This window comes from Wyeomyia smithii, chromosome 1, assembly GCF_029784165.1.
Source record: "Wyeomyia smithii strain HCP4-BCI-WySm-NY-G18 chromosome 1, ASM2978416v1, whole genome shotgun sequence".
NCBI lineage: Eukaryota > Metazoa > Arthropoda > Insecta > Diptera > Culicidae > Wyeomyia > Wyeomyia smithii.
Window position 1 is genome coordinate 157,088,274 of NC_073694.1, and position 20,750 is coordinate 157,109,023.

The 20,750-nt window shown below is 37.5% G+C and overlaps 1 protein-coding gene across 1 annotated transcript in view; it reads left to right on the top strand.

Annotated features, from left to right (window-relative positions):
• Positions 1 to 20,750, top strand: part of LOC129728570 (tyrosine-protein kinase ABL1) — a 222,078-nt gene that overhangs the window by 7,808 nt on the left and 193,520 nt on the right. The window contains exon 2 of the mRNA XM_055687020.1: positions 11,117 to 11,554. Coding sequence (XP_055542995.1) covers positions 11,378 to 11,554 — 177 coding nt within the window. The 5' untranslated portion in view covers positions 11,117 to 11,377. The remainder of the gene's footprint in view (positions 1 to 11,116; positions 11,555 to 20,750) is intronic.

The following is a 20,750-nucleotide window of genomic DNA, read 5'->3' on the forward strand; positions in this document are numbered from 1 at the left end:
CAGAAAGAAAAGGATAGTCAAACGACACTCGCGTATCAAAGAGATGCACACTGTCAATCGTTTAGCGATGTTATTTCGGCCTATTTCTGTGTACTTCGTTCATTTATGTTGAGAAATATTATTACAAGATCAATAATATAAATATTTTCCAGAATACACGCACTCAACGTGCGCAATTCTCATTTCTTGAAAAAATGTCAAAATACGTTTGAGGAAATAACGTCGTGATGGCGATACTCATTTGACATGTTTGTTTAAGAATGTATTCAGGCAGCGAGCCTTGGTAGCGTCAGAGGAAAAAAAAAAGACGATTATCGCTGTGAAAAGTGGTTCTACCGTGACCATTTCGAAGCCTGATTGGCACTCAAATATAGAAGCATTGCAACCCTAAGTGCAGGTTGATAGCTAGAAAAAGCAAGAGCAAGCAAGAAGATAGAAATGGTGAAAATTATGCATTGTGTGAGGTGTATTGTGTGGTCTCTATGAAGGTGCTTGTTGAAATCGACGAACAGCTAAAGGCGATGAAGTAGAAATTTTTTTCATAGTTTTATAGCATTAAATAAACATGTGCAAATTGATGATTTTTGCATATTTTTAGAAATAAAACAACGGGGAAGATTGAAAAATATTATCGGGAGAACCAAGAAAGAGCGGGAAATCGGAAATAAATTTTGAGTGAAGCACTCGAAAAAAAGGTTTCAGAATGGCTGTATTAGGGTGTCCCAAAAAATCTCTGTTGAAAAAGTCAAGGTGCACAGCCCTAAATTGAAAGATAATGTTTTATAGCATTTGTGTAGAATATTTCGATTTTCTAAATAATTGTTTTCAGGTTGCCCAAACGTGATTTATGAAGCTACAAAACCACTCCTTTATACTTTTTGCACCTCTGTTCGGTTCCCACATTCTTCCATATATTTTTTTTATTTTGTAGAGTTAATTCTGAATATTTTACATGGTTTGGTTCATTTGGTAAATTTTTTTCATCATATTTAGGAAAAAATCTTTAAAACACATACAAAAAAAAATCAGTCAGAAACTGAAATTTTCATTGGAAAGCGGGATTCATGACGAAAATTTACATAAAAGAAGATTCTTGATATCCTATCGGGGTGCTGAGATATTAACATTTTATATGTGATGGAAAACAAAGCATTTGTACAAAAATACCACTAAAGCTCAATATCTCCAATGCACAGTGTTTTATTTTGCCGTTTGTGCGATTAATTACAGTCAGGTTTTTGTTTTACGCGGGGGATATCGCGTAGAAAAACCGCGTTGATTCGAAAATCCGCGTAAAAAAAACCGCGCTAATTCAAAAATCCGCGTAAAAAAACCGCGTTAATTAAAAAATCCGCGTAAAAACCACGTTAATTTGGAAATCCGCGTAAAGTAGTCCAGCAAGAAGGGCTTTAGAAAAAACCCGAGACGCTCTAGAACCAGTATCTAAAATTGTCCTCTTTGACTGTCATTCCGGATCTTTCGGAGGGCGAAGGGTTATTTTTGGACTAAGTCTTATACTAGATAAACACTTGAACGTTTTTGGTTCCAAACCCACGGTTATTCGAAAATTCGCGCGGTATCGCGTAAAAAAACCGCGTTAATTCAAAAATCCGCGTAAAAAAACCGCGTTGATTCAAAAATCCGCGTAAAAAACCTCGTAAAAAAACCGCGTAAAAAACCTGACTGTACCTGAATAGTTATTCAAATGTTGATTATAGCCATAAAGTGTGTTCGAAAAAGTTTTAGGATATTTAAAAATGCATCTTTTAATGTATAATAATAATTGATTAATCCACCAATGAGTGAGATGGAAAATTTATTTTTTAATCAGATTATGATAGACGCAAAAATTTAGGCACAAAAAAAACCAAAACAAAATTTTAGGTTATCTCAAACCAAGAAACTGTGCCGAAGACATCATGTTTCTATCACTTACATATTACGAGCAACATAATGCTTTTTATGAAAAGACACTAGAAAAACACAATTTTCGTTCTAACTTTTTTCCGAATTTTTATCTCCGAAAATAAAACAGTTATTCGACATATTTGTAAAAATGCATAGTTTTCCATCACATATAAAAATGCCAATATCTCAGCCCCCCGATAAAATATCAAGGATCTTTTTTATGTAAATTTTCGTTATAAATCCTGCTTTGCAGAAATAATTTCAGTTCTTGATCATTATTTATTTGTGTTCTGAAGAGTTTTATTTAAAAATTATGGAAAAAATATTTTATTTTTTTTATGGGCTCTGTGAGTCAATTAACTGAATGGGATGCTAAACTAAACCATGCAATATACGCAAAAACAACCCTACAAATATCAAAAATATATATGGAAAAATGTAGGAATCGAACAGAATAAAAAAAAGTGCAAAAGAGTGGTTTTGTAGCTTAAAAATGTCATTTTTTATAAATCACGTTTGAGCAACCTGAAAACAATTTTTTAGAAAGTCGAAATGTTCTACAAAAATGCTATAAATAACATTATCTCTCAATTGAGGGCTGAGCACCTTGACTTTTACACTCTAGGCTGTACATATCTTCTACCATGTCTTCGGAACGCCTTGACCGATATCCACCAAACTTGACATACAGATTCCTCGCATATTATAGGTATTCTAAAACATATGATAAATGGGAGGGCATTCACTAAAAGGGAGGAAGGGGATGAATTCCGAACAAGTCCACGTTTAATTTCCGCTTACATAAATAATACTATACATAAAAATACACGCCTCTATCAAAATTTGACCATAACAAAGTCAAAAATGGTCTTAAGCAACTCGTTTTGATTATGGCTAGTAGGGAAAATATCTAAAAATATTTAAAATATATTTGTCCGCTTGTGTGTATGAAAATGTCTCATAGTGAACCGTGCACTGTGTATTAGCATTGGCCAAAATCTGCAAAAGAATCGATACCCGAGCATCGATAATTTTTTTCTGGTCGTATCGATACCAGGTTGATATCGTACGCGGAGCATCGATATCAGCTGTATCGATATTCTACCTGCTACTTAAAACAGGTCTATGAAAAGCGGCAGTTTTTTTATCTTCATTACGGTCAATCAGAAATGGCAGATGTTTTTGAAAAAGTTTGCAACTGCACGAAAAACTGACAAAATCTGCTTGAAATTTGAAAAAAAAATCTGGCCGTGATTTGAAAAAAAAATGCGTTTGCGTAGGCAAAAGTCTGCAGAAATTAGGGTTGTTGATATTTTATCGATATTTGATATTATCGATATTTGCTCGTCACAATATCAATATTTTTGACCGATATTGGCGCATTTGATATTATCGATGTTTCGATATTGCGACTCGATATTGCTGTCCGATATTCTCGGTTGCCATCAGGGGAGTGCTGCCGGCAAAATTTTGCCTACCGATTATAAATTCATCATGGCATCAAAATTAAATTTAAAATGCTTACACACAATATAAGATATTCATTGAAAGTGCACATTATACTGAAAACAAACGTTAAGCAGGGTGACACTCAAAACTCGGAATTAAATTCCCGGGTTTTTCCCGGTTTTTCCCGGTTCGTTCAAATATTTTACCCGGTTATTTGTACTTCAGAATTCTGCATTTTTTCATACAGTTAAGGGTTAAAAAAGCGTGACTGTCGATTTACATCCCATTATCGAATTACATTCTAATATAGTCACTTTTTAAGCGTGTTCACGCTTATTATAATCCAGTGATATTGTTGCAGAAATTCGAAAAATGTGACGGACGTCATCTTTTCAAGAGGATAACGTTTGCGGTAAAAAAAAGGTACCCCGCCACGTCAAAAACGGACATCGTGCGGCACTTTGTAGACGCCTGGTATGCCCGTTCCGGCATCTACAATATCTTGACACAATTGGACAACGATCAAAGCATCGGAAGAAAGCCCAGTTCTGGACGGCCAACGACCCTGAACGGCAAGAAGCTTCAAAGGATGCTGAAGAGGAAGACCGAGGGAAAAGTGGCTAAATCGCTGCGTGCACTTGGTCGGGAGGTTGGTGCATGCGGTAAAACAGTGAAAAAGTTGTTGGAAAACATGGGCATACATGTCAGGAAGCAGCAGTCCGTCCACTGGTGCTAGTCTCGGAGCTGCAGGCAATGACGCAGCGACAGAGGTTTAAGATGGTCAAGTCGATTTCCCTGGCAAATCGCGATGTGACAGTGGTAATGGACGACGAGACCTATCTAACCCTAGATGACAACGATTAGTAGGGCACTTTGTATTTTACCTCCCCTACGAAGAAAGTGAGCACCGAGGTGAAGTATATTCACAGACCAAGTTCCCCAAGAAGGTGCGGCTGTGGCTGACAATCAGCGAGAAAGGGATGTCAAAGTTGCTCTTCTTTTGCTCCGGGCTGGCCGTGAACGAGGAAATTTACAGTACGAAGTGCCTGCCAGAAGTTGCGTCGTTTATCAAGAAATACCATAAGGGCGAAGACACGGTGTTCTGGCCAGATTTGGCGTCGGCCCACTACTCGAAGCGATCGTTGGAGGAGATGGAGAATTTCTGGGCATACTTGAAGCGCAAGATCTATTCCAACAATTTTGTCGTGAAAACGGAGGAGGAATTAATAAAAAACACAGAAAAAGCTTGAAAACATGCCTGCACGCAGGTTTTTGTCCGCCATGGCGAATGTTCCGGTTAACTGCCGGAAGGTCGCTCGCAGGGGCGTAGAATTTTTAAAACTTATAAACAACGCATATAATACTCATTACCGGGGACTCCTAGGCTAAATTATGTTTGTAGGAACCGTTTTTACCTCAACCACCGAAGATTCAATATATAAAAGAATTACACTTAAACACATTAGCTTCAAGAGCACGGGCCGTGGCATTCTTCTTTCTGGCTTCTTCATCTTGATCTGAATTCTCCTTCTTCTTTGTCTTCAACAATTCAATATATCGGCTATGTGAAACGCGAGCGTAATAGATTAACGACTTGGTGATATCAATTTCGTCTTCACCACCGGAATCCTGTACTGCATCGTACATCAATCGCTGGATCAAAATCTCCTTAATAAACACGGTCAAGTTAGGACGTTTCTTGCCTAAATCAGCTATCAGATCTCTACAGAAAGTATCAAGGCGTTTTTCACTACGGCGGTAGGAAGTCAGCAATGTCTCCGTCGAATGCATACCCAACAGTTGTGAGTATTCTTGGCGAAATCTGTCAACTACAGTTCCCGCGAGATTATCTTTGTGAACCATTTGCTCTAGGCAAAATTCGAGCCGTTTGACTGCTACTTCCGGGGAGCTTACCGTGGTTAATTAATTTTCAAGAGAAAGATGAATAAAAACAAAACTGATATAAGCACTTTGAGAAATGAGTTAAATATACTGGCAGCCGGGGTGAGATTGTGCCATCCAGCCCGTGACCTGTCAGCCATCTCTTCCGGGTCAGAAGACCAGTCTTTCTTGGTCGTTTTCGAGAAAACTTATTCCAGGAATTTTAGTGATCGCCATGAGATAGCTGACAATCTCACGCCGGCTTGAAATATTCAGTGAAATTCCCGGTTTTTTTCCCGGCTCCAAACAATTCCAGGTTTTTTCTCGGTTGGGTGGCCACCCTGGGTAAGGCTTGGTTTTCCATTGATAAATATATTTATTCGAAAATAGGTCAATAGAAACTAAAGGACGTTTACTCTATTTCAGCTATTTTAGGGCAAACCAACTAAAAAGTAGGTACCAGAATTGTTGGTATTAGAATCATTAAGTGCTAGATGGAAAATGTAAGCAGTTCGACAGAAATATGGTTGCCATATTTCTTTTTTATTGACAGCATGTATAGAGCCAATTTCCAGAAATTTGGGTGTGAAACTTCTCGGGGCAATAACCACCACATTAAACCGATCAAATGCGATGCCTTGGTGTTACATTGGGATGGCAGGATCGATGAATTTCAGTAAAGAATCGGTGTTACATAAGCGATAACATGAATGTTCAGGTAGGATGCTTCAGTAACTGACTGCTGATTAGTCAATGGATCAGTGAAGATTAGGAGACGCGGCTCACGAAACGTCGGTTTAATCTGATTGGAAAATGCACCTTGCGTAAAGCGATCAGCAATCGGCCCGCTGTCCTAACGGACGAGATGAAATAGCAAACACTTCGCCGGAATATGCAATACTAAAGCAGGTATTAGACGACGAAAATATTTGCTATTTTTGGTACGATTTTCATTTGCACAAAATAAAATCTGTATTAAAAAATAGCAAATATTTGCTTCGTCTAATACCTGCTTAAGGTGAAACCTCATTGAATCCAAAAATGGCCGACTTCGAGTCACCACTTCGAATTTTCGAAAGCACAAGACTCGGAAACAGTTAATGCGTTCTCTGTGAAAATGTTATTTTATGTTTGCTGTGGTGAAGCAAACATAAAAAAAAATTTTCATAGGAAACGCAATGAGTATTTCCGAGTCTTGTGCTTTCGAAAATTCGAAGTAATGACTCAAAGTCGGCCATTTTTGGATTCAATGAGGTTTCACCTTGAGGCATGAAACATGCTGAACACCAACGCGACCGATCGGGTGAGATTCTCGCCGTAGGTTAATGAACAACTCTACTCACGGCTGTTTGTTAACCTTCGGCAAGAATCTCGCCCGATCGCTCACGTCGACGTTCAGCTTGTTTCAGGCCTAACTAAAATCCAAACAAAAAATATATGAAGGAAAATATCGATAAAATATCGATATCGACACGTAATATCGATTTCGATATCGATGCCGCTCTTAATATCGATAAAACGAATATCGATATTTTATTTTCAATATCGACAACCCTAGCAGAAATCTGGAAACATTTTGAAAAAGTCTGCTTAAGTATAAAGAAACTCTGACTAAAACACAGAAATTATGGAAAAACTGCAATTATTTGCGAATCAAAAATCTGAGTTTTGCAGACAAATCTGCACATTTGGTATCCCTGCGGTCAATAGACCTAATGGGACCACGATGGGAATTATACTGCCGTTCCAAGCATAGTTGTCCCATGTTCTACACAAACCTTATGTACGCTAGGACAACTATGCTTGGACCGGCAGTATATGTCACATACAAATCAGTGCAATAGCATAAGCGCGTCTGCGGCCTGATTTGAAATTGTCCGCCTTTCTGCAAAAAAAAATATTACGAGTCCCTGCAGTGTTGACTTATTGAAGAAAAAAGATACAGTTTAACAATGTTAAGAAATTTTTATATAGGGAACAAGAAACATTCTGCAGTGCTTCAAAACGGTACAAGACATCGACCTAATTTAAGTTAAGCTTCCGTTTTATGTTTAGAGTTATCCGTTTTACAAACAAACCACAATTTCTGGTGAAATGTTGCATTTTTGTCTTTAAACTGATCACTCTCATATTCAAACATAGCAAAAAGATTTTAGAACGGTTTTCTTATTGATCTTTTCAACTCAATTTAGTCATATTTTACGCGTTTTCATAAAAATTTGAGACGAAACCCCCGCATAAAAACACTGCTGTATAATTTTTGGAATACTAAGCCATTCACCATAAAATGCTTGTCAGGTGAGTGACGCGGTGATTCCGGTTTTGCTCTGCATAGACAGTTCCGTCAATTGCGAAACAATTTTTCTCGCAAGAGGCATGAAAACCATCTTAGAGGTGCGCGGGTATATGCAATCTGTTGGTGACTTTTACAAAAAGAGGTTAATTTCCGCGCAGCTTGTTTAAGACATTCAGGCAATTGGTCGTATCCGTAGATTCTCCAATTTTATAGTTTCCTTCAGTATCGAAAAAAATATCGGGGCGAAAGTATCGATCCAGCTTAATATCAGCGTCAGTAGCATCGATAAAAAATAGCGATATTAAGGCCCCACGGTATCGATACCGAATTTTATAAGAATTCCAAGAAGAATCACTCAAACGTCAAAAACAGTGCTGATAGTTCATAGGGATGTGCGATATTGACCAAAGTAGAAATAGTTCAGTACTGCGACGCTTTCAATCACATTACACTTCTATTGAATTGCGCGAAAGTAAATTTGAATATACGTAACGCAGTAAGAAAACATTTTGATAATTTTCGCTCCCACACGATCCGCAATACTATATTCTTGGCTATGGCATTATAACATGATACTAAACAAAATCTGAACGGGAAATCATCATTCATTTTCGATCCAACCAAAACTCTAGATTTCATCTGACAGCCGTGAAATGTTGCAGCTTCGATTGAGCGGTTACGAAAGCACTCGCGGTCAGCTGGTGGGCAACTTAGTTGAGCCACACCGCTTGTGAGAATTTTGGAACCATTCCAAAAAAAATCGTCATTTTCCGTCCCGGTCGCAAGGCGGAAAGAAAAATTTTTAATCGAATGAAATAGTTTTACCCAGTTTTGTCTTTGATCAACGTGCATTTGAACGAGGAACAAAAATTTCTCAGGAACATTTCGGAATATTCCCCAAATAGGTAACGGTATTAAAAGCACACATACATCAAACGGTTTTATTGGGTGTAAAGTTCCCCCCACTGTTGAATGCAGGCCAAATCTTCACCATTCATTTATTTTTATGAACGTGTTGATTCATCGCTGTCGTTCCATACGTTTCGAATTTACGTGCCGTGAATTTCCACTACTTCCCATCGGTGGTTGAAAACAACTCGATCGATTCCGGTGGCAGTGAGCAGGGAACCATTCTCATACAGACTGCACCTTTTCCTGATTAACAATCCTTTCACACTCTCACACGAGATGAGTTTTCCGGAGCCTGCCAAACGTCAAAACGCGCACGAAATAGAATCTTCCTGTTTACAAACAGATTTGCTGCCAAGCGCTCTCGAATGCAATCGTTCCCGAAAGAAGATCTGAACAACAACAGCTGCAGCGTCGTTTGATTTGCTTTTATTTTTAGCCTCGGGCTATAAAGCACTAGAACGAACACAACTTACACCGGAATGAATTCAAATGGAGTCAAAATTCAGGAAAAAAAGTATCAAGGAGCCGCGCGATATTTTGTTTTCGTGCACACAGTCAAACCGGTATTAGTCATGCCGCGCTAAGCGTTCGTTTTGAGCGCGGGGTGCAAGGCATATGGGAACCCCGGGAAAACATTCTCAACTTTTGTTTTTGTGTGTGAATGACGGAATATGAAATCTTTTTGTGATCATCAAGCGGATAGGGGAACGAGTGTGGGAGCGAAGAAAATGCAAGAGAATGCGAAACGTGAAATTTTACTGCTTCTCTCGAAACAACATATCAGTTTTTTTCCTATCGCCAGGAAATCTTATTATCGGATTGATGATATACACACTGATCGAAAGGAATTTCTGATTTCGTAACGTCGCTACTGCTGGCTGTAAGTCTTACGACACTCTGCCCCTTCGGGGTAACACACGACTCGCGTATAGTCTCGATTAGTGGGCAGTTTCGATCGTCATACGCATTTGGTGGAAGCGCTTTTCCGGGTCTATTTTCATTCGCTGGACGGTGCAGTGGAACCACGATGTTTGTCCCGCCGTTGCTGCGGCCGAATGCAATTGGTTGGGTGACCCAGAGAGTGCAACAGCGGCGGCTTCCGGGGGTTATTTTCGTACGCTGTCAGCCCCACACGGACCGGTAATTTTCACCGCAATTTGCGTAATTTCATTGCGAATCGACTTTGGCCGAAACTCGGTGATAATTTTGCACTTTTGTAACACCCGAAAGTAGGGCAGAAGAAATGTGATATGTTGCAAAAACAAAGCGAACGTAGATTTGTATTTCCTCCAGCTTCATATGAGTTTTACGAAAGTCACCGTAGGATACAATTTTTTTCGTATGTAAAATAATCGCATTATTGCTAGGTGAACTTATCAAGGTTTTGGACCGGTTCGTGAAGCATATTTCAGCAAAACATTGTCTAATTTAATGTATCAATTTATCTCAAGCACTATGAGCGGGTTTTAACCTTATAACTCCCACGAATTTCGATCGATCAAGAGATTCATTGTGACCAAGGTGACCTAAGTTTTTTTTTCTCTCTAATGAATTACGTTCAGGAAAAAGAAAACAAGCGTGGGTGCTCCCACCGATTACAAAACGAAACAAACAAAATTTATCTAATAAATGTTTTCGTAAATTATACATTTGCCGCACCTTTTCACCGTTGCGCGATGACAGATTAACAGTGTAACCTAACGCTCTTTATGCCGGGCCGGCGATTTGTTGCGTGTAGATTTTGCCACAAAACAGCGAATTCACTCGCGCTTTCTGCAATTTCCGTGACGGTCAAATGCCTTGAATCGGTGAAATTTCAATCCCAAAACACACACACATACTCACACGAATGGCAGCACTTATCAAAATTCGTCTGTTTCCCGCACAGCACCTTACGAACGATACAATTACGCGTCCCGCTCGCATGCATTGTTACTCACATTCGCTGCGTCACAGCAAATTAGTAAATAGCGAAACAAAATGCAAGGAATACATAATACCGAGCACCAACACCATTGCGCGCTGGAACAAAATAGGTTTAATTTTCCGTTCCTGTCATAATTGTTTGAGATTCGTACGGATGAGTCGAATTTTGCAATCTTGATGTTAGTGTTCAGAATTAATCAATCGGCAACGAAATGTTTTCAACTCTGCAAAAAAAAAACCTCAGCCTTATAATTGAGATGTTATCTAATCTAAATCATCACTGTTCGCATTGACGTAACGAATGTGGAAATATATTTATGACTTATCGTTCTCGAATCCCCGAGGCGATTACACTCTACAGTGAGGGGTCGATTTTTACGACAGCTGATTGTGTAATCCGGGTTCTTAGGGTTTTTGATTACGCTAGGTGTGAGGTTCTGCAACCATCTTTGCTGTAGCTCAAGGTTAATTTAATCACACCAAGCACGTGTAATCGGGCTGGCAATCAAAGTTTCATAGCGCCTGATTGGACCGACGTAACTTTGGTCACATTGCACTGATAAAAAATTCCATCACCCGAGTGGGCTCTCTGATAGCGACAGAAGAAAAGCTCATTGTTCAAGAGAACAATCAACTGGTCATCTTCGAAGATAATTGAAACATCATGTGCCGTATTGTCAACAATAACAAGTCACATTTTCAATAAATAAAACCTAACTCGAGTGAATTTTTTTTCTCTTTCAGGATCTTTGGGAATAACAGTGGCAGTGGTTCAGAAAAGTGCGTTAGGTCACATTGGCTAGTGGTGAAGAAAATCGTTCGGGAAGGAATTGCAGTCCAGCTTGGTGAGCCGAACTGACAAACGATCCTCCAGCCCCGGGGAGTATGGGGTCCGGACGATAGTGTGTGCGATGAGTGATTGTTGTTTCGGTGGCAGATCCTCGTCATTTGCAGTTCGGCAAGTTTTGATTTCGGCAGTGATTGTGATTGTGAGCTGATAGCACGATGAACGTAGGACAACATAGCGGTCCCGGACCGCCACTAAACCGGAGCGGTTGCTCGGATCGCTCGGTTACTGGACCCTCCTGTCGGGCGCTGCGTACCGCAGTGTCCGCCCTGTACTGCTTGGATGACTTCATTCGGGAGAAGATCGGTTCGGGCTTTTTCTCCGAAGTTTACAAGGTAAGTGACCGCATGTATTTACTCCGCGATACCGGAACTTTGAAAGCTAGGAAATTTGTCATATCCAAACCAAGCCGCAAAAAAGTTACAGCGAAAGAGAAAGACCTGAGCAACGCAGTTCGGCGAGGAACTAGAAAGAAATCGATACGTTTCGATGGTTTTCTAGAGCTTTGACCAATTTTCAATGCATGTTTTCGCTACTTGTGAACATCGGAGACGGCGCGGAGCTTGCCGCGCTCGTTCACTCGGCTCGTGATGGCCGCCGGCCAGCCTGCGCCAATCAAATCTCTTCCGCTTTTGTTGACCGGTGTGCGTGTTTTGCTTGGAAGTCTAATAAAGCGAAAATAAATAAAATATTAATCGCTTTCATTAGCAACAAGCGCCAGCACGGCCTAACAGGGCTGGATATGCGCAGATCATCGTGCTATTCTTTGTCCTCCGCCGGATGACAAATGTTGCCGGTGGCAGTAGGGAAACTTTCGATGCTAGATAATTGCCTGTACTCATTAATCTGGTGGTAAACTAAACAGGAAACTAATAGAGTAATATTATTTTTACTCTTCTACATTGGAACAACGTTCTCCTGTTTATCCATTACAAACAAGAATTATGAAGAATATTGTGTTTTATTTGGCTTAAAACTTCATACAGTGATCACCCGATTTTATCTGCCCCGATTTTATCACCTTTTTCACCCGATTTTGTCATCATAAAACATTTCATAAAAAATGTCAGTTTGAACTGATTTTATATTTAAATTCGATATTTTAGTACCTGCTTTTGCACAGCTCTGGGTAGAATAGAGCAAAATCATTTCAAATCGCCTGGAAATACGCGAAAATTTAATCGACCATTTTTGATTTGAATGGAACTTTGCACACGTATTTGGATTAGCAAACTGAGCATTTTTCACAGGTGGAGAGATTTTTTACACCCATGAGTTACATTCTAAAAGGGCGTATGCCTTTTGGCATAGGTTTTATTCGAAGCATTGTGGCCCAGAAACCGTTGGTTGTATAGAAAAACTGTCTGAGAATGAGTTGTAGGGAATTGGAAATGCACCATAAAAAAATATACACTATACAAAAAAAATTTTTTTGACCAAAAAAAATTAAAAATAAACATCAAATTTCAATTTAAGAAAAAAAAAGAGTTGATTTGTTTTTTTTTTTATTTTATTTTTAAAGAAACTTGACGTTAATACGCAACTTTTAAAAAAAAGTCCAGGATGGAGAAATTAAAAATAATTTTTGTATGGTAGATTAATTTTTTTATGAAAATTCTAATTCAAACATTTTTCAAAATATTTGTAATCTGATGATTTTAAAAGATGCAGAGAGTCATTTTGAATCAAAAAGCTCTTGGTAGTAAACATTCTAAAGGCATTGGTTTTCGAGTTATTTCTAATTTAAGCTCGAAAAATTATAATTATTTAGGAAAATACACGTTTTTCTTAATTTGTCCATGGTTCTCCAGCAAAAACCATACGTTCATTGGAATGCTTGATCAAAAATATACAATTCATTCATTGACAACAAAACGTTTGGGCGAACGGTTCTCAAGAAAAGAGTTAATTGTTCTAAGTGATATAAATATATATAAGAATCAAATATTTATTTTCGAGTTTTATTATCTTGGGAACATATTTTTTTATGATATAGATACTTCACAGAACTAGTTTCTCCTTATATTTTATATACATCAATCATAAGTAAATGATTCGTCATCTTTTGAAAACAGCTTCGTTTGTATCTTATTTTCTGAAATCGGAACAAAAGAGTAATACTTTTGTGTGGCAGCTATTATTATAGATTTTTTGAAAATATTGCTCCATTCTGTTACTCCTTGTTCATATTCTTTATATGATACCCAACTAAATGACATTTTTGATGATTTTTTATTACAATCATACAATTCTTTTGCGCTTGTAATGGGATGTTCATGTTCTTTAGCTAAACTTTCATTTCCTGCCATTCGTTTTAATATGCCAACAATTGCATCGCATGGGCCTTTATCATGAGAAGTCGCAAAAAATGCCACTCTGCATCGACGTTATATTTTGTTTTGAACTTGCAAAGTTTTTTCAGACATTAATATCGCTTTTTCAACTGTATTGTTGTTTTCAAAAAACTCATTAATTTGGCAATGAACACCTGAACCGCAACAGTATCATGATGGAGTACTTCCGATATTATGATGAAGCTGATATTCTTAAGTGTTCCAGGTTCTGAATAGTCAACAACGAAGGGATGAATGGTGGCTTGACTATCATTCCAATAACTACACGAATCACAAATTAATAGAAACGTATTAAAATGAGCTTGACTGTTCAATATTTTTAATTTTGCAATAACGTTTTCGTTTAATTTGCGTGAGCTTGATGAGCACCGATGATCAGGAAAGGGTTTACAGCATTTGGGCTTGGTGTATTCCATTTTCACTTTATTCATCTTCACAAAATGCAAACTGTTACTAACACATCTGGAGTAGTGCAATCGTATTTATATACGAAAACAGATATTATAGGTAACCCAGTAGTTATTGGTTGCGTACTTTACAAACAGTTATTATTAGTAAACAAGTAGGTAGTGTTGCACGACAAACATATTTTTTTATAAAACATTCGGCAAGGGGGAAAGTGTAGGTAGGCTAAGGTTTAGCGCTTGAGTTATTTATCCAATCGTTTTGTTGTCAAAGAATGAATTGTATATTTTTGATCAAGTATTCCAATGAACGTATGGTTTTTGCTGGAGAACCATGGACAATTTAAAAAAAAAACGTGTATTTTCCGAAATATTAATAATTTATTGAGCTTAAATTTAAAATAACTCGAAAACCGATGCCTTTAGAATGTTTACTACCAAGAACTTTTTGATTCAAAATAACTCTCTGCATCTTTTAAAATCATCAGAATACAAATATTTTAAAAAATGTTTGAATACGAATGTTCATAAAAAAATTAATCTACCATAAAAAAATTATTTTTCATTTCTCCATCCTGGACTTTTTTTTAAAAGTTGCGTATTAACGTCAGGTTTCTTTAAAAAAAAAAAATCAACTCTTTTTTTTCTTAAATTGAAATTTAATGTTTATTTTAAGTTTTTTTTTTTTGGTAAATAAAAATTTTTTTTGTACAGTGTATATTTTTTTATGGTGCATTTTTAATTCCCTACAACTCATTCTCAGACAGTTTTTCTATACAACCAACGGTTTCTGGGCTACAATGCTTCGAATAAAACCTATGCCAAAAGGCATACGCCCTTTTAGAATGTAACTCATGGGTGTAAAAAATCTCTCCATCTGTGAAAAATGCTCAGTTTGCTAAGCCAAATACGTGTGCAAAGTTTCATTCAAATCAAAAATGGTCGATATTCGACCATAGGTCATTTGGCGCGATCTTGCCCAATAACATCATTCTGAATATAGTTTTCATTGAAAACTCTACCATTGCACAATGTTTTATTTTGGTGTTTTCGTTCGATTAAATGAATAGTGATTCAAGCCATAACGTATATTCACATATTTTTCAAGCTATTAACCCGCTAGTGCCCAGTGCCGCCTTCAGACGGTCTTCAATTGTACTTCTAAAAAGCTTCAACAAGAACTTAAAAAATGTTTATGAGCCTTCATAGTGATTTTTTCGAAGTCCGTCTAAAAACTTATTTGGGCACTAGAGGGTTAACAACGCATCTTTTGATATATAAAAATGGGTGATCAATTTATCCAAAAGTTAGATAGAAAATTTCCTTCTTCATTTAATTAAGATAGGCGCATAGTATCTTCAGCAAATCTCTTACATATTACGAACCATATGAAGTTTTCTTTCCAAAAGCACTAAAAATCCCAATTTTCGTTCTAACTTTTTCCCACATTTTTCCGAATTTTCAAACCTTTTACAAAGTTATCAGCCTTCCAAAAATGCCAGGTAGGACTCGATTATATAGAGATTCCATTATATATTGACTCGATTATACATGATTCGATCATATAAAGTTTTAGACTCGATTGTATATAGAAGCAAAAAAATTTTGAAGTAGAATACTTCTCTCAGGAAGTTCGGCTACATAGGGATGTGAAATAAAAATCTAAAACCGAAAAAAGTGAAAAATATGTCCAATTTAAAATGCTAATAAATCGGTTAATATTCGATAGATTTCCTTCGTTCTTGCAGCAATAGATTGGAAAATCTTCTAAGATTCTTCCCAAAAGAAGATAATTGTAATTTTATTATTCAAACTATTGTACTATTGAAAATAGTCAAGCCTTGTCAAAACGAAAAATTCGACCTCTAATTGGTCGTTATATGATTGCTTCCCAAGCACGGTCGACAGAATCATATACCTTGCAACCTATATAAGAGCCTGTTTCAGCCGAAGCCGCTCATAATAGTGCTAGACAACGACAACCTTAGCAGCTTCTTAGCTTTAGCTTCCTTAGCAGCAGCACTAGCCCTGTGGTTGGTTACCACGTCTCAGAAGCAGCGCGGTTCTTCTCAGCGTGTGTCGCCAGACCGCCATTATTCCCCCCGTGTTGGGGAAGCATGAAGATTGCCATTAGGAAATCCAATTTTGAAAATTAAAATGCCTTTTTCAAGGCAAATAAACAAGTCATTGTAAGTTAATAATTTTTGACCACGCAAGCAAGCATTCTGTGTTGGATTTTAGCAATTTAAATCTGTCGCGCCCGTCTAATTCACACAGTGCATGTTGTCCGTACATCTGAATTCCCCCACTGTTGGGGCAGCTCAAAGGTTGCGATCAGTAACCGATCTTGAACCGCAAAATGCCTTTTTCAAGGCAAATAAACAAGTAATTGAAAGTTAATAATTTTCTGGCATCAACACAAGCAGACATTCTGTGCGGCATGCAATCAAATTCTGTTGTAGTTGTCTAATTTTTACTTTATTGAGTTAACCCCCCACTGTTGGGGCAGCGCAAAGGCTGTGATCAGCATAACCGGAAACAGTTCGGATGTGCTTAGACGCGCGTCAGTTTTCGTTGTTGATATTATTCCCCACATGAATCGACGCGCTTTCGTACGATAGCGGCGGTATTAGCGGTAGATGCATTTGCCAACACTTACTCCAGTAAAGCCTTGTCTAATTTTCGATGTGAAAACACCTTTCTATTGTATTGGACGTGCGCATTAGGACTCTGCCAGGCTAAACGCGAAAAGCGGATCGAACCGATTCGCCCGGCCGTACGTTAATGTACAGCCGTAAGTAGAGCTGTACATTAACCTACGGCCGGGTGAATAGAATAGAATCCCTAACTACGATGTCGTTCCTCAATGCGAAACCACTATTTTCCTGCTATCGAAGCATCCTTGCCGGTTGAGGGTTTCGGCATTCCTCCGGTGAAGCTCTGCCTTATTTTGGCAACTACACAAGCATTCTGGATTTTGGCAATCAAAACTTGCTGGCTGTCTGATTTTCAGTGTGAAAACAGCCTTCAACTTTGTTATCAGAGTGCCTGACTACGATTTGGTAATATTGTTTGAATTAAATGTTTACAAAATTTTACAATATTCCTCTTTCTCTCATTCAATAAAACAGGTAATACGATGCCTTCGTCATACGCAAATTCACCATAACTCCCGCTATCGGCGTAATACAGAGATGCAATCAGCGTCATATCCGATTTTAAATTCAACAACAAACTGTTCTTTACAGGACAACCAAACAAATGAATTGAAGATTTAATATTTTCTCGTTCTGAGCTTTAACCAAAAGTTAATTATCTTAATTTGAATTCACATGTACATATCCTCTGACTGTTGACGCCGCAAACAGTTTGTACTTTTCCTGTTCTTTGAGGTCGTATTTATATGTGCAAACTGAAATTGAGTGGTACTTCAACTTCATTTGCACAGAATTTTCAATACTGCCAATGAGCGGTCAACATTTATTTACTAGGAAAATGACTGACACGCAAGCAGCCGAGTTATCTCTCTTGTAAAAGTATTCTACTTCAACCTTGCGGTCGTGGCTTTGCACACAACCCTCCTGTGATTTTTTTTCTTGAATTTTAAATATGACTTATCTAGAGCTAATATGTCGTGAGAGAATATATAGAATATACGTAACGCTTGATAAGAATAGAAAAAAATTTAAAAAAAATAAATTTTGAAAATTGTTTTAAAAAATTTAAAAATAAAAAATACCTGAATAAAAATTATTTCAAAAATAAAAAAAAATAAAAAAAAAAATTTATAACAATTTTAGAAATTTAATACAAACAAGTTAACAAATCTACATATACTTTTATAATTTTTTAAAATAAGTTTTGTTTACATTTGACTGCAATTACATCAGAAATAACTACAAGATATGTATTTTTTTTGTAAGAAATGTGTTTTCCAACTTTTATGGAGATGAATCAAAAATAACATTCTTTTTTATTCGAAAACAACAAATGATTCATGAAAAATAAATATAAAACATTTTTTTCTCTGATTCAATTATATATAGTGGAAAAAAAATCGGAGACTATATAATCGAGTCCGACCTGTAATATTTTCAGGGGTAATTGCACGTCCACCATCTCCAAACTTTCGTCTTTTAAAGTCTCCTCGAATAATTTTTATTTCTAAATTCATCGGTGTTGTTTAAACTAGGTACGTCATCGAATTGTTTTCTTCTGTTTTCTGCTTGCGTGTGAATGAAGAAAAATTAAAAAAAGTCGCAATTTTCATGTGTTTTGAAATGTATTGAAGAGCTATTTTGTGAAAGGGCTATCAGGAAATCACGTATGCACATTTTGGGCTCATTTCTGATTCCTCTTCCGTTACCTTAGAAAATAGCTGAAAATCACGAGAAAATAATTTTTTGAGGTGCAGATATGTATGACACTAACAGCACAACTTCACAGCTTTATGCAAACACTAGTACCTAATCTACGAACTAGTAGTGAAATGAATGTTCCACTTATATGAGAGCCCTCCCTTTAAGAGGAGGGAGGGTTGTTAAGAAACCATTGACATATTTCTTACTCCTAAAAACCTCACCATGTCAAATTTGGTTCCATTTGCTTAATTACTTTTCAAGTTGCCAGAAGTTTGTGTTATATTTGTATGGGAGCCCTCCCTTTTATAAGAGGGAGGGGTCTCGAACTACTGTAACAACCTTTTCCGGCCCCAAAAACCCCTACATACAAATTTTCATGCCGATTGGTACAGTAAGTGTCAAGTCTATAAGGATCAGAGAGACAGAAAGACAGATAGAACTGCTTTTTTACATGATTAGATTTCTTGTAGTAATTTAAATCGCTAATTTTACGTATTAAATTATTGGTTCAACAACTTTTATAACAAAATATTATTTAAAAAAATCCTGATTTTATCACTTTCCCTATTTTATCACCCCAAACATCATCTAGGGGGTGATATAATCGGGTGATCACTGTAGTTATCCTGAGGGAATTGTAATTATGGCGCGAGAATTGTAATGAAGGAACGAGGTTTCGATGAGACTCCTTCCTCTTAACAAAATATAGGTCCTACTTATAATAACATTAACCAGAGGTAAAGCATTAAGTGCCTCTTCAGGGAATTGTGATTGTGACGTGGTATTGGTAGGAGGAACGAGGTTTCGATAAGACTCCTTCCTCTTGATAAAATAAGTCCTTCTTATAATAAAAAATCACGAGGGTTGTATGCAAAGCCACGACCGCAAGGTTGACGTAGAACTACATAAGGTTGTTTGATACATTACATGTAGTGAATATGCTTAAAAATTTGTTTAAAAGAGAAGTTCAGGGGCTACCGAATTCCAGTTTGCACATGCATAAATGAACAGGAATGGAACAAACACTATACAATGCAAACAAGTTGCAACAGTCAGAGTGCATGCAGATTAAAATAAAAAGTAAATAATATTTAAAATAAGTAAATAAATGCTTTTATTTCTAGCGGAAAACGAGAAAATATTAAATTTTCAATAATTTGTTCGTTGTCTTCATAAGGGCAATTGTTGTTCAATTTCATATCGAATATAATGTTGATCGCATCTGTGTACTTCCCCGATAGATAAGATTAAGGCAGTTTTCAGATAACACAGTTGAAAGCTGTTTTCACACTGGAAATTTAATGGCCCATATATTTCAAATGTCAGCATCCCAAAATGTTTGTGCGTTCCAGAGATGCCAGATGTTTTTGAAAAATGTCTGCAACTGCTCGAAAACCCGGAAAAATCTGCTTGAAATCTGAAAAAAAAATCTATTCGTGATTCGAAAAAAAAATCGCTCGGGCAGGTAAAATTCTGCAAAAATCTGCACACATTTTGAGAAAATCTGCGCAAATATAAGGAGACTCTGACAAAAAACTGCAGAACCAATGGAAAATCTGCAAAAATCTGCGAATCAATAGAAATCTGCACACGGACCCTGAAAATCTGCGTTTTGCAGACCAATCTGCACATCTGGTATCCCTGGTGCGTTCTCAAAATACGGCAGCTTTTCATTAGAGGAAGTGCCGGCTAATGTAAATGTACCTTCTACTGATGCTGCTCGCTACTGCACTAAGGCAGCTTTTTACTAGAGGAAGTGCTGCTACATCAGCTGAAAGGAAGTGCAGCGCCCCTATTGCTGCTGCTGCTATCCACTGCCACTGCTAAGTAAGGATTATTGTAGTTGCTGTTTAGAACTAACATGAGCGAATTCTGCTGAAACAGGCTCTCATATAGACTAAATAGTACATTACAGATTCGTTGTTCGTGTTTGAAGAAAAGTTTCGGTATGCTACCTTACCAGGGTCGCGTTACCTACATCCTGCTGTTGGGGCTGCCATCTTAGGTGTGGCTGGCGGGATACAGCATTCCATAATTCAGCCGCCCGCTCTGGGTCAGACGCTGTTGTACGTCGCCTCTAATATGGGAATACAGCCGCGTACAGTACATTTCAAATTACTAGGTCTATAATTCTGTCGACCGTGCTTGGGAAAGCAATCATATATAATAATTTTCTGCATCCGGGAGGAACCTTAGAAGATTTTCTAATCTATTCCATGGAAAATGAATAAAAATAAATATCTTTTTCATGATGTCCTTTCTAATTTCGCTGAAACTTTGTACAGTTGTTCCAAGTTGATAAAGAGGTCATTCTACACTATCAGTTCTTTAATGGTCGATCAGAATCGATTTGCGAAGTATCGTGGACTTGCTCAATAGCAATGCGATAGTGGAAAAACCCGCTCGATTGCC